This window comes from Monodon monoceros, unplaced genomic scaffold, assembly GCF_005190385.1.
Source record: "Monodon monoceros isolate NGI ecotype Baffin Bay Population unplaced genomic scaffold, NGI_Narwhal_1 Super_Scaffold_4, whole genome shotgun sequence".
NCBI lineage: Eukaryota > Metazoa > Chordata > Mammalia > Artiodactyla > Monodontidae > Monodon > Monodon monoceros.
The window spans coordinates 74,319,660-74,333,171 of NW_021703781.1; the positions used below are offsets into that span (position 1 = coordinate 74,319,660).

General features: G+C 52.9%; 1 protein-coding gene across 13 annotated transcripts in view; it reads right to left on the bottom strand.

The window, feature by feature from the left end:
* CHST15 (carbohydrate sulfotransferase 15) overlaps nucleotides 1-13,512 on the bottom strand; it is a 101,142-nt gene that overhangs the window by 18,162 nt on the left and 69,468 nt on the right. For 9 of the 13 annotated variants that reach the window (XR_003796952.1, XR_003796953.1, XR_003796948.1 and 6 more), the window contains 2 exons: nucleotides 7,343-7,499; nucleotides 1,381-1,528 (listed from right to left, as the gene is read on the bottom strand). Coding sequence is in view for 3 of the 13 variants with exons in the window: in XM_029244666.1 (XP_029100499.1) it covers nucleotides 1,381-1,528; nucleotides 7,343-7,499 (305 nt within the window). In the remaining 10 variants the exon portion in view is untranslated. Of the gene's footprint in view, nucleotides 1-1,303; nucleotides 2,208-4,488; nucleotides 7,500-13,512 lie in introns of those variants that run through there. The other 4 variants (XR_003796957.1, XR_003796956.1, XM_029244667.1 and 1 more) reach the window with 4 other exon arrangements.

Genomic DNA, 13,512 nt, shown 5'->3' on the forward strand with positions numbered 1-13,512 from the left:
CACCAGCCACTGGAAGTCTGCCCCCACTGCTTCTACTTCAGGCCGATGCAAAGGGCCTCCTGATGGGGCCATATTTCACCCTGTGTGTCGTGCTGTCAAGTGGCCATGGGGGAAGGGGAGAGGCCACCTGTGCCCAGAGACCCCCACTGGCTGAACCTCCACCTGCAGCAGGCACATCCATGGGGAGAGGCCTCGTGCTGCCCCCTGAGGCTGCCACTTCCACCCTCAGCCCTCGGGACTGCAAGCCTCTCACTCGCTTAACCCCCAGGACCACTGCTCAGGCCTCTGTGTCCCGGGTCCTCGCGATCAGTCTGAAGTCCTGAGCCCATGCACAGAAAAACTACATCCCAGTGTCCTCGGGTTATGTGACAGGGAAGGAACAGAACTGGCCTTACTGTCCATCTTAGGGATTAAAGACAAGCTCATGAATGTGACAGAGTCTACAGGTGGCCAAATCAAATAAAAATGGTTCTAGGCCTTAAAAGGAAAAAGTAATCACACTCCATCACGTTACAGGCTCTCCAAGAAAAGGAAAAAGAAAATCAAATGACAAAAGGGTCCCGAGTCCCAGTGGTGGGCAAACAGATTTCAGGAAAAGTTCAATTAACAAAATTCCCAGGCAAGCTCATGAGACAGGGCCGTGGGGGCTTCTGGGGAGGAATGTGCAGGATGCTCCAGCCTCTCCAGTGGTCCTGGGTGCCACCTACGGGGGAGCACCCTGCACCCACGTACACTCCTCTACCAGCCGTCACCGTGGCCAGCGACTTGGCCTGCTGCCACAAAGTGCCCCTTGGGACTCAGGGGGATGGTCTCCTCTGGCTGGGGGCAGGCTCCCCTCCCTAGAGGCCCAGGAGCCCAAACCCAGCCACAGGGCTGTGCCTCCAGGGGTTCCCAGCAAAGCTGAGACAAGCACGGACCTGTCCATCCCCCCCGACCCCCAGGCCCTGAGGCCTCTGCGAGACGGTCCTAGGAGCCCAGACACCCTGTCCATCCTTAAGGCGCAGCTCACACGCTCCCTTCCAGGATCGCTTCAGCGGCTGGGCCCCCAAGTCACGTGTACGGACCCACCGTGAGATCGCTAACCTCCCCCATGTCACTCTGCCAGTTACTCGGTTATTCGAGCCTCGGCTTCCTCCTCTCCCTCCAGTGAGGGAGCTCCCAGACGAGAGGCCATCTCTTCCTCCCCAGAGACGGCTCCCCACACCATGCGCAAGGCCCCGTGTGCACGTGGTGCTTGACAAACAGGTACTAACTGGCCTCCCGGCTCAGCCCCGCCCTGCTCGGCTCAGGGGTCTGCGTGGGACGCGGGGAGCGCCTCACAGAGCCGGTGTCCTCGGAGCTCGCGCCCTGCTCCGTGGGCCTCCAGTGCGACATTCATACCGAGGCTGAGAAACTGGAAGACCCTGTGCATGGTGTACTTGACGTTAGAGGCGTGGTCTTCCAGGCGGAGAATGAGGAACTGTTCTTTATTAAAGACCGTGAGCCAGTCCAGAAGGTAAACAGCGTACAGCCCGACCTGCAGCCTCACCTAGGACCGAAGAAGGCAGGCGTTAGTTCAGGGGTAATTCCTCCGACACCAAAGGCGCTTTTCCAAACGTATTACACACGTCATTATAAACCAACAGTGAAGAGTTGTCCCAGCGAACAACTGCCTTCAGAAGTTGGATTTTTTTTTTTTTTTTTTTTTTGCGGTACGCGGGCCTCTCACTGCTGTGGCCTCTCCCGTTGCGGAGCACAGGCTCCGGACACTCAGGCTCAGCGGCCATGGCTCACGGGCCCAGCCGCTCCGCGGCATGTGGGATCCTCCCGGACCAGGGCACGAACCCGCATCCCCCGCATCGGCAGGCGGACTCTCAACCACTGTGCCACCAGGGAAGCCCCAGAGGTTGGATTTTAAACGTCACGTGTTCTTGCTTCTCCATGATGGGTTTGGTGCCCCCCGCACAAAGGATTCCCACCCTCAGGGTCCCATGCCATCCTCAGGTCAACCCTGCAGGTAGCTCCACACCACTTCATAGTGAGGAGTGGGGAGAACGGAGAGGCCAAGGTCATACCCACCGATGGCGCGAATGTTCTTTGCACATATCCCGGCTGCCTCAGCTCCTATGCCCAGCGCAGCACAGCCGTGAGAAACAGCGGCAAATGCTCCAGCAACAAGCCCCGAGGGGGAACAGCCAGACGCCTGGCGCCACACGGACGTCCATGACCTTGAGTGTGTGAGCACACCCCAATATAAGCAGAGCTGTACGAAGCCATGCCTTTCCGCCTACGCATCGGGGTCCACCCTCCTCCTGAGCCTTGTCTCATGCCAAGCTGCAAGCATGCGGTGAAGCATGGACCTGACCACAGAGAGGTCTGGCCCTTGTCCTCGGCTCCTGGAAGGTGATCTCTGGCCACCTGGAATGTCCTGCCTGGTAAGGGTATCTTGCTTGCCTCGGGGGGCCTGGCCACTGGACAGTCTAACAGTGTGAGTTATGATGCGGGCTCTGGGCCACGCAGTACCGGCCTGACCTCCAGGAGGGACTGGACAGTAAAGGTCGGTCAGGCAGGTACTACGTGAGGGAGCCTCAAGAAGTGCTTGGGACACCAGAGGCTTGGGTGGGCTTCCCTGGATGGCAGCACTCTGCGTGTATCATCGCATGTGCTTCCTCCCTTGGCTGAGTTTAGTCTGTGACCCTTCCCTGCTATAAACCGCAACCTCGAGTATAACAGCCATCAGCGTGTCTTGTGATTCCTTCTAGTGAATTACTGAACCCGACAGTGGTTTGGGGGACTGCACCCAGCTTGCACATGGAGTCAGAAGGAAGAGCAGTCTTGGGGACTGCCCCCTCTAAGTTCAAAGTGGGCTCTAAACTCTTGGCAAGGTTCCAAAAAGGAACAGGCCCTTCCCTTTCTGCTCGGAGGCCCCCCTTCTCCGGCACTCCCACCCCTGCCCCTACCCACCACGTCCTCTGGGACCCGGCTCCGTGTCCTGCCTCTGGCTCTGCCTCGCTGTGGTCTTCCCAATTGCTTCTCATTTGCCCCCGTCTCGTCTCTGTTCAGGCCACATCAGCGCCTGTCTGGCACTGTCACAGCCCCCTGACTGGCGCTCCCACCTCTAGTCTCTGAGCGTGAGCTTCCCACGCCAATGCCTGGCCTCGCCTGGCTCTCCACGTGGGGCAAGTCCCTGGTCTGACTGGACTCCCGGCCCACCCCTCCCAGCGCCCAGTCTCAGTTCCTGCAGCCGACACTTTCACATCCTACTTCCTCTCCTTCCCAGCTTGACCTTGAGCTCCTCCAGGGCGGGGACCAGGCTCTTCCATCATCCCCGCTGCAAGTGGCCTGCGCCCAGCCACTCACACTGAACGCGGTGGCAACAATAAGACGCTGAAACGCTTGACAAAATAGGTACAGGCACTAGTTTCATCTCTTGCTAGTCTCACTCCATTTCATTGTTTTTCTAATTGTGTGGGAGGTTGTGGAGGAAGAAAAACAATTAGAGGGGAGAAGCTGTCTCCAAAATTCATTAACTGCCTACAGCCCTCAGGTTGTCACTACCTTAGACACCAGCTCAGGAAAAGACGTCAAGCTGGGCCAGAGCTAAAGAGAAAATGAGCACGTGCCAGCCTCGGAAATAAATACACGCGTCGCCTCCAACACAGACAAACCGCTATGAGAACGTGTCCTTGTTAAGCCATCGAGAGCTTTTCGGTTCTTTGTCAGCCTCCCAGGCCGGCCCCTCCCAGGGAGGACCAGCCTGATGAGCTTTATATCTTCCGGGGAACCCGCCTTTGCTACTCAGAACCTTCTAGAAGGAAAGGAGCTGGGAGTTTGCGGCAGGATGAGGGTGTTTTAAAGTAGCTGCAGAGGTCCCTGCACCTGTCCACGGGTGACAGTATTGCCCCGAAAGCGTGTCTGTGTCTTCGTGGGGAGAGCCCCCTCCCCTGGCCCAGGCCTCCAGCAGCGGAGTCTTCTTTCCCAGGAGGGCTGGTCCGGCAGCGGAGGGGCCGTTGCGGGCAGGCAGGGAACGAACCTGGGGGCTCTTCAGGGGAAGAGAGGTGGGGAAGCCTCCCCTGGCCCCCTGAACACTCCATCCTCTGGCTCACTCCAACCCCCAGCCCCCTGACCAGTTAAGGGAAGCGCCGCTCACCTCGAGTGACAGTTACAGTGTGCACAGCGTAAGTACCAACAAACCTAAGACAGCCCGCTCAACACTTCTTCCGCACCCTTCCCCAGTACCGGCCAGAGAATCAAGATGGAATGAACATAAAAAGGTTATTTAGGGGAAGTGCCCGATACATTTAAAATTTTAAAACACCAGAGCGGAGAGAAGCCTTTGAGGTTACCTGCTTCAGCCGGCTCTTGATGGAAAAACCAACCAAGGCCCAGGGAGTGCGGGGTCCTGCCTGCCCAGGGTCAGCGGAGAAGACCCTCCAGAGCCTGGTCCTGAAGCCAGGTGCTTGCGCTTGAGGCCTGTCTCCCCCCCCCCCCCCCCGCCGTGCTGGGAAACAGCTAAGGAGCCGGTGCAGAGTCTCCCCTGACAGGCACATGCCAAACCTCTCTGGTCCCCATTAGGGATTTGGTTGGAACTCTCTACTCAGCCTCTCCACTAGTTTCACAAACTCCCCATTCATTCATTCTGCAAATAATCTAGTGCATCCTGCACGCCAGGTACCCTGCTAAGCAATGGAGAGACGTTGCTATGTAACAGAAGTGGCCCCTGGCCACGTGGCGCTTGTAATCTAGTGGAGACAGAGCTAAAATGGTGAAGAAACAATTATCTATAATCGCCAGTTGTGACACATGCTGTGGGGAAATGAATAGTGTAGAGAGAGAGAGAACAGAAGGTCAGATTGAAGCCAGACCTGAAAGGTGAGGAGTCCTGCAAAAACCAGGAGAAGCACGTGCCGGGGAGGGGAGTGTGGAAGGCTCTGGAACCAGGCTTCTCCAGGCCAAGCACAAAACACACCCACCTGGAGGGCTGTTAAACAGACTGGACTGATGGGCCCACCCCCAAAGTTCCTGATTCTGGGGTCTGAGGCTCAACCTGAGAGTTTGCATTTCTGACAAGTTCCCGGGGGGACAGATTTTCTTGGTCCAGGGAGCACACCTTGCAAAGCCTTGCTCTGAGGCACAAGGACCTAGCAGGAGAGAGCGTGGCTGGAGAGCAGCAGTGGACAGGGAGGCAGGGGAGGTGGCCTGGAGGAGGTGGACAGGTGGGCGGGGCGGGCTCGTGCGCTCAGGGGCCACAGGAAGGCAGGGAAGGTCTTAAGCGGGGTAGCGCCCCGCTCCACGTACGTATGAAAAAGATGGGCCTCCCCGCACTGTGGTTGAGCTGGGATTCACAGCTGGAGGGAAATTCGCTTCTCTCATACCAGAAATGAAGGTTCACCCCGAAGAGGAGGGTTTCCGACCGCTCTCGCCTTCCTGGCTCTTCCCACTATGCAGGAGCTCTCCAGGGACCGAAGGGTCACGGCGATCCGCATGACCTCACGGCCCCGCCATCCTGTCACTGATCCTGCCCTGGGGTCTCATTCTGACCAGAGATGCCTCGTCACCCTCAGCAATTCATGGAATTGAATTAAAAAGCACGTGCCTCCCGCCGGTTCAAACCCTCCTTTTTAGGAGCCAGCTAGGGAAGGTGGAAAGGCCGTGAGCCTCATCAAAGGCCATGGGGCCTGGGATTAAACCCTGAGCCTGCCCATCACAAGCTACGTGACTCTGGGTGGGAGAGTTAACCTCTGTGAGCCTCTGTGTCCTCATCTGTAAAATGGGCTTGGATTTCAGGGAAACGGAGAGGACCGAACAAGATGATGCCCTGCAAGGTGCCCCTCATCCTCTCTCTAGCAGGAAGGACAGAAATTAATCACTGGGGACAACTCTAGACCCTGATCAGCCTGGAGACAGCACCAAAGGAGTCCACATGACAGACCTTGCTAAAACTAGCCCTTATTGACCACTGGCTCCCACATACATCTGCCTTCCCACAATTTGCCACCCTAGAAAGTCAAAGTCCTTTTCCTTTGTCTTGTCACTTCTCTACATATTTATGGTTCTCTTGTTAAGACGCTATATAAGCCCGAGTTCTAACCAACCACCCATCCGAGTTACTCATCACCGGGGCTCCCGTGGATATGTGCACGTGTGCATACGCATGTGTTAATAAACTTCTGATTGCTTTTCTCTTGTTTATCTTCCGTCAGTCTAATTTACAGGACCCCCGGTCAATGAACCTGAGATGGGTAGAGGAAAAGGATTACCTTCTCAGCCCCTACACGCGAATGAACTACCACTCTCTAACCCTTACCACAGCCTAGTAAAGCAGTGCTATTACCCCATTTTATGATGAAGCAACTGAGTCTCAGAGAAGCTAAGACAACTGCCCAGAGTCAGCTGCCCGAGTGGGAACTGAACACACACCACTCTCTGGCTCCAAAGGCCACTCCTTCTACCCCACACCCCCAGCCAGATTCTGTGTCGATCCTCTGTGTGCATCCTCCCTGCCAAACTATAAATTCCAGCGGGACAGCCTGGAATCCTACCTACAGCCTCTGTGCATCCTGCCAGATAAGATGGCCTAGATAATGAGGAAGAGGGGGTGAACCCTCTTGACTTTGAACCCCACCGCACCTGGGGGTTCCCAAGCCTCCACCTCAAGCAGATCTCACCACATGGCACGCTCAGCAGAGCAAGGCTGTGAACCATGCTCCGGGGCAGGTGACATATTAGCTTCGCTGAAGAAGGCTTACCCACTGCGGCAAGCCTGCTGAAAAGGCACTTAGGACAACCCCGGGTGCTGTGCAGCAGAAAACCATCCCTTAGCTAAACCGTGCTGAATTCACCATTAACAGTTTCTTGTGCTTTAAAAAAAAAAAAAAAAAAAACGGGCAAGAAACGTACAGCTATATTCCTGAAGGCAAACAAGAACAAAGAAAAAAGGGATCAATGGAAAACATGTTTCCATTAAGACCCTGTCGGAGACACTGAAAGTCACTGGTGGGTAATTTTTTAAACCAACAAAACAATCCAGCATTGGAGAGAACGCTCTTAAGACAATCAGAGAGTCGGTCTGCCAATCCTAATTGCAGGGTGTGCTTTCCTAAATGCGCCCTCATTCTCTCGCAGAGGGAGGAGAGAGCATTGTAACTGGGAGATCGGCGCGGGAGAAAGCAGGGAGCCAGCTGAAAGGGTCCATCAGCTTTTACAGTTTTTACATCCATGAATATTTGTTTTGCATTAGCCACCACTCAAAGGCGCGGGGAGAGGCATTTGCACATTAAAATGCTTCTCTGTTTATCTGCTAAAATCCCGATGCACAATGCCCTCGCATAATAACCGCCGAGCAGCCCCTCCGCGTACGCACAGGCATGGCGTTGTTAAGAGTGTTGTTGTAGACACAGGCGCGCAGTGAATAACCCAGCACGCAAGTTTCAAACAGCTGCAGCGCTTCTGTCACTTTCTCATGGAAGTCATCCGCAGATTTATTCGAACTTGCAAAGTAGAGATAGTCTGAGTACAACCTGTGAATAAAACAAATGGGTATCTTTTACCACCGGGAATGTGAAATCTCGACATCTGAGTGACAATGGAAATCTACAAGCAATTATATGACCTCATTTGGTTCATTAAAACACAACCATTCCTCTCGCCACCCCCCCACCCCCCGCCCCACCGCCCCGGCAGAGAGCCACTTCCTACCACCCTGGACACCCTCACCCATCCCAGGGCCACCCGCTCTCCTGGCCCCAGACAAGCCACCCGTAGTTTCTGTGGTTTTTTTTTTTTTTTGGTTCTTTCTAGGCGCCTCAGGCCGTGACTGTTTTCACAGTAACAGTGAACTTCGAAACACCAGATTACAAAGACCGTACAACAGCAGAGAGAGGCCGTGAAAATTTTACGTCCCCTCCGGTTCCTCTCTCCTCTGCCGGCGGCAGTAATAACGGAACAGCTGTCGCTTTCCCCGTATTACAATTCCACGTGAAATTCCCAGCCCTTACCACAGACTCTGAACGTTAAAACAAAAATTATGAAACGTATCTTTCTAGGTTGGTAGAGACCTATTTTTTAACACAGTGTAAAAATACCCCCATGTACGCATGCAGAGGCCTGTAGGCCTACATGTGTGTCCACACACATGGATCTGTTCACACAAACCCCACCGCACGTATGTAACAGTGTTTTCACACAGGAGCAGACAGCGTCTCTCTTTGACCAAACTGTTCTCAGGTTCCTCTGAACCTTTTTCCCAACATGGCCTTGAGTTTTAGACTTCCTTGTGGGTCTCCGTATCGCCGAATTTCAACAAGAATCCTGCTAGGTCCGTTTAGCCAACCCCCCCCCCCCTTACCCCTGCTGTTTCTTCTTAGTAACTTCCCATCCACCGACCCACATCCTCCTTGGCTATAAATTCCCACTCTTCCTTGTATTTGGAGTTGGCCACGATCTCGTTCCCCTACTGCAAGACCCGACCACAGGGGTCCCTGCACCTATTGCTACAGCCCTGAATAAACTGCCTTTTACCATTCTTTAACACGAGTCAGAATAATTTTCTTTCTCTCTTTCTTTTCCGCAAATCTTCTGAAAATATACTTTACTGGACTTTCAACATTACAGATAGATACTTTCTTTTACCACGGGATAATTCTTTTCTTATATCAAATAAACAATAAGTAAAACAAAGCAAGGTACAGCACTGTAACGAGCACAGCCTTGTTTTAACGTTTTTGGCCCCAGTTTCCCCTGTGGTCTCAACTTTTGATGCCCAGGCCCGCTCTCTCTCCCGTACTCTAAGTCATAGCGGGGACGCGGTGTCTAGCATTAAATTCGTCTGTAAAACAGGAGTACTAATTGTGCTTTCCTCGTGGCGTATAAACAAGATAATCCATAGACATCCCAGGGGTGACCCTCGTTATCAGCTTCTTATATATCCTTCCAGAAGTTTTCCGTGCACAAACATATATCTGCATATTTTGTAGTTTTTTAAAACATAGATGTATCAGGTCATATTGGATGGGATCAGTTAATGTATCTATTATTACGGCACTCCCCTATTTATTTAATTTGGGGGAATTCTGAACATCCGTAAAAGTAGATAAGATAGTACATACACAGCAGCCCAGTATAAACCTTATTCCATTGTCACCCAGTAATTTTTTCTTTCTTTTTTTTTTGGGGGGGTGGGGCCATGCCACGTGGCCTGCGGGATGTCGGTTCCCTGACTAGAGATTGAACCTGGGCCACAGCAGTGAAAGCACCAAATCCTAACGACTAGACCACCAGGGAACTCCCCAGTCTTCTTTTTTTTTTTTTTTTTTTGGTGGTACGCGGGCCTCTCACTGCTGTGGCCTCTCCCGTTGCGGAGCACAGGCTCCGGACGCGCAGGATCAACGGCCATGGCTCACGGGCCCAGCCGCTCCGCGGCACGTGGGATCTTCCCGGACCGGGGCACGAACCTGTGTCCCCTGCATCAGCAGGCGGACTCTCAACCACTGTGCCACCAGGGAAGCCCCCCAGTCATTTTTTATATTAACAGAACTTCTGAGTTCTGTTGTGAGTTTCCTATGCCCTTTTCTCCTCTGTTTCTGCAGGCAGAAAGGGTAAGTCTTTATCTTTTTTTGCTTTTCAAAAATCACCCCTTTGTTTCTGTCTTATGCCTTTTTCAATGCACACCCTCTAGGGCCCCCCACTGCTCTGCCCGACACCCTCACACTCAACCCCCAGCTGCCCAGAAACCAGGCTGATTCGGACTGGCTCCCTGCTCTGTGGTGTCACGTTTCTCTCTTTCTCAGCTCCATACTTTCTATTCTGCCAACTTCTCCAACCTATAGCTTCCCTCTTTCCAGGGAAGGAAATTCAGCAAATCGTATTAGGTACCCACAGGTCTGGGGATTGTAGATGTGCACCGCTGATTGCACCCAGGGCTTCTGTCGTGGCACTCAGCCAACCTCACCCCTGCAGAGACGGCAGTGCCTTTGGTGCACAGGTCAGCTGCAAACACTCCTTCCCCAGCACCCCTCACCTCTCGCTACAGCTGTAGGCGTTTCCAAAGATTTCCTAAAAAGAGCAGAGCTTCTCAGGGACCAGACTGTCTTCCCCTCCGGCGTTTGGCACAGTGCCTTCTACACGGCCCTTTAGAAATCATCCACTGCCAGTGTCCACAGAGGACACCTCTGAGAAGTCTTGAGATGTTTGGGATCTGCTCACAGATTGCCTAGAATCCGAACACACACTGGAAAGTGTCCGTACATCTCAGCCTGGTCAGCCAAACCTCCAAAATGACTTGCTTCAAGACTAGTCATTAGAGATGCTCAGGTGAGTAGATCCTCCCCCAGATCCATGTTCACCCAAATACAGGACCCAGATGACACTACATTTGTCCCCCCATTACAAGTGTCCCCCCACATTGGCTGTGCTGTTTTCCCCCTTCAAAAACAGGACCTCCATCAAGACAAACATGGCACCTGTCACTGCAGGGTCGGTCATAGTAGAATCTAAAAGCGGATGAATAAACGCCAAAACCAGATTTGCATGGACCTCAAAGTGCAGTTGAGCTGTACGCAACTGGGCACCTTGTGGCAATGGGTCTGATGGAGGTTTCTTCTGGCTCACACATTTCCTGTAAGTGCTGTCGATATTACGACTTTGCCCAAGAAAGACGCCTCTGAAACTGTCATCAAAATCTGTACCTAATTGGAAGTCCAAGTCCAGAGTTCTTACCAAGGACTCCCACACAGCTATCCAAATTTGTTGGCAGAATTGGAATTCTATCACGTAAACTGCCACTTAAGAACCCAACCCTCGGCTCAAGCTTTCCACGCTGAGTTTATTTTGTGGTAATAACATTTCTTGTAGGCGTGTGGCTCATAAATAAAACAAGAGCCTCTAAACCTGGCTGAATTTTAAACACATAGTAACTTCATGAAGAATATTAACTTGATAAAGAATCTTTCCATACAATTCTCTAGAGATCAAGAGGTAATTCTAGGGGACAAACTGGGACGTGTTCAATGGTCCAACCAGGCCAGCCCAGGCCCACCAGGGTGAGAATACTGATCGTCATCTGTTTGGGGTACAGTGAAATGAACTCAGGACCCCACCTTCTGTGAATCAGGTTCATGGCCAGGCCCACCTCCTCGGGAGGGTGACGGGAGATTTCTCCTGCCCCTCAGTCCCCCAGGGACCCTGGATCTGCCCACAGCGTGGGTGGTGGGCTTCCTAGAGCCCACACACATGCTGGGATGCATGTCTGTAACAAGTCCTTCATGCCCTATTTGAGCAGGGACCTCTCCCCTCCCCCTCTCCCACTTGGATTCTACAGATTTCCCAAAAGATATGCCCAAGTCCTAACCTCCAGTACCTGCAAATGGGATCTTATTTGGAAATAGGGTCTCTGCAGACCTAATTATATTGAAGACCTCCAGATGAGATCATCCTGGATTTACGGTGGGCCCTAAATCCAAGCACTGGTGTCCCTATAAGAAGAGGCTTGGACAGGGACACATGGGGCGAAGGCATGTGAAGACAGAGGCAGAGACTGAAGTGTTACCTACAAGCCAAGGGATGCCAGGATTGCAGAAGCCACAGGAAGCTGGGGACCCATGGAATGGATTCTCCCTCAGAGCTTCCAGGAGGGACTAACCTTGCCAGTACCTTGATTTTGACCTGTGCCCTCCAGAACCATGAGACAATAAGTTTCTGTTGTTTTAAGCCACTACATTTGTGATAATTTGTTACAAGAGCCCCTAAGAAACTAGTCCAGATTCTCAACCCTGATTCCCGAGGAGTCATTTTTGCCAGCCCTCTCTCCCACCCTGAGACCCTAGAAGAGTGACCTGTGTGTACGGGAGGACGATGGCCATGTGTCTTCAATGAACCATACTATGATTTCCCCACAACTACTCTCTAGAGAAGAGTCAGATAATGACCTTGGATTAGTGCAAGCCACTTGGACGGGCTAAAACCATTCAGAAAACGTTGAGAAGGACAGCAAACATATCATGAATAAGTATCCAAACGGACCTCAAAACGCTAGAGTAGGCATGAAACGGAGGAGCACCCTAGGGTCCTCGCCCCCCGTGTCCTCGCCCCCCGTGTCCTCCGCCTGCCTTTTGTCTGTGGAAAAACTGTAGCCGAAGAATAAGTTTAATCAGAGAAGTGAGAAAATGCAGAAACAAAGGAAAACAGTCCAACAGACTAAGTAATACCAGTTTAGTCATAAAGCAAAGCCAAGGACCTTTAGTTCCTCCTCAAGGGCTACAGATCATATTCTGAGCCACATCCTGCGAGCTGTCTTATAGATACTGAAACCCTCACCAGGTGGAGGAAATTAACTACATGGTGACCAGACTGTAGCCACGACATAAGCTGCCGCAATTCCGAGAACTGGCCTCAAAGAAATGGGAACAAACCGACCCTGGAACTGAAGATTAACTCTACCTAAAACAATCGAGATGACGCTGGTCAGACCACCGACGACCGATTTCAAGATGACTGTCAGAGCTGGCTGTGCTGCTTCTGCACGCAGCCCCCTCCCTCCGTCTATAGAAGCTCTTGCCCCGATTGTCGGGGGAGGGGGAGTCGGCCTTTGGACAGGCGTCCGCCCTCCCCCACCCCGCTGGTTGCCGGCATCCAAAGTAAAGCAAACTTTCCCTTCCACCAACCTGGCCTCTTTACTGGCTTTCGAGCAGCGAGCAGCCAGACCCCCACTTTCGGTTACAGGCACACTCATGTAACAAGTGGAAACGTAAAGAAATCAGCCTAAGTGTCCACATTTGAGTCTTTAAAACCAACTGTACAATGATGAAGTAGGGGAAAGAGGCCAACCTGGAAAGTGCACAAGGGGTTTAGTTGACATAAGTATATAACGAATCCTCACAGAACTGCAGGGACACTGACGCGACTCCAGGATGCATTAACAAAGGTACGGCATTGAGAATGTGGGAGGGCGTTGCTTCCTCCACCCTGGCAGGTCCCAGCCCCAAAGGACACTTGCCTTCAGTGCTGGCTGACAAACAGTAAGGGGGAAGGGGCCGTTCCATCTGGAGAAGCAGGACTCAGCAAGAAGGGTGCCAGCTTCAACAGCTAAAAGGGTATTCGGAGCTGGGAGAAGACATGTCCCAGACTACTGAAGGACTGACCCTAGGTAGAAGAGCCAGGAAGAAAGGCTGGTTTGATCCCGTCCAGCATGGCGGAAGCGGCCCCAGTGGCAAAGGTCAAGGCTGGAGGGGCTGAGAGCTCCCTGGCTGGGTGAGGGCCAGATGACCCTGATCCCTGCCCCCAGCCCTGAGTTTTGGTGCTGCCAACCCCCCTCCTGCGGGACCACCTCATCTTCTGACTCTCAAACCCTCCCAAACAGATGGGTGTTATATGTGGCCAGAACTCTTTCCAACAGCAATTCCAAATATAAGTCCAAAGACATTCCAGGCCTCTGTGCTGCGGTTATTTTGAAGGCCGCCGGGGTGGCCCTGGGACGGCAGGCCTGCTCATGGGGGTGAGGCGCCTTTTCTGTCCGGGGCAGAGGTCCCGGGACCCCAG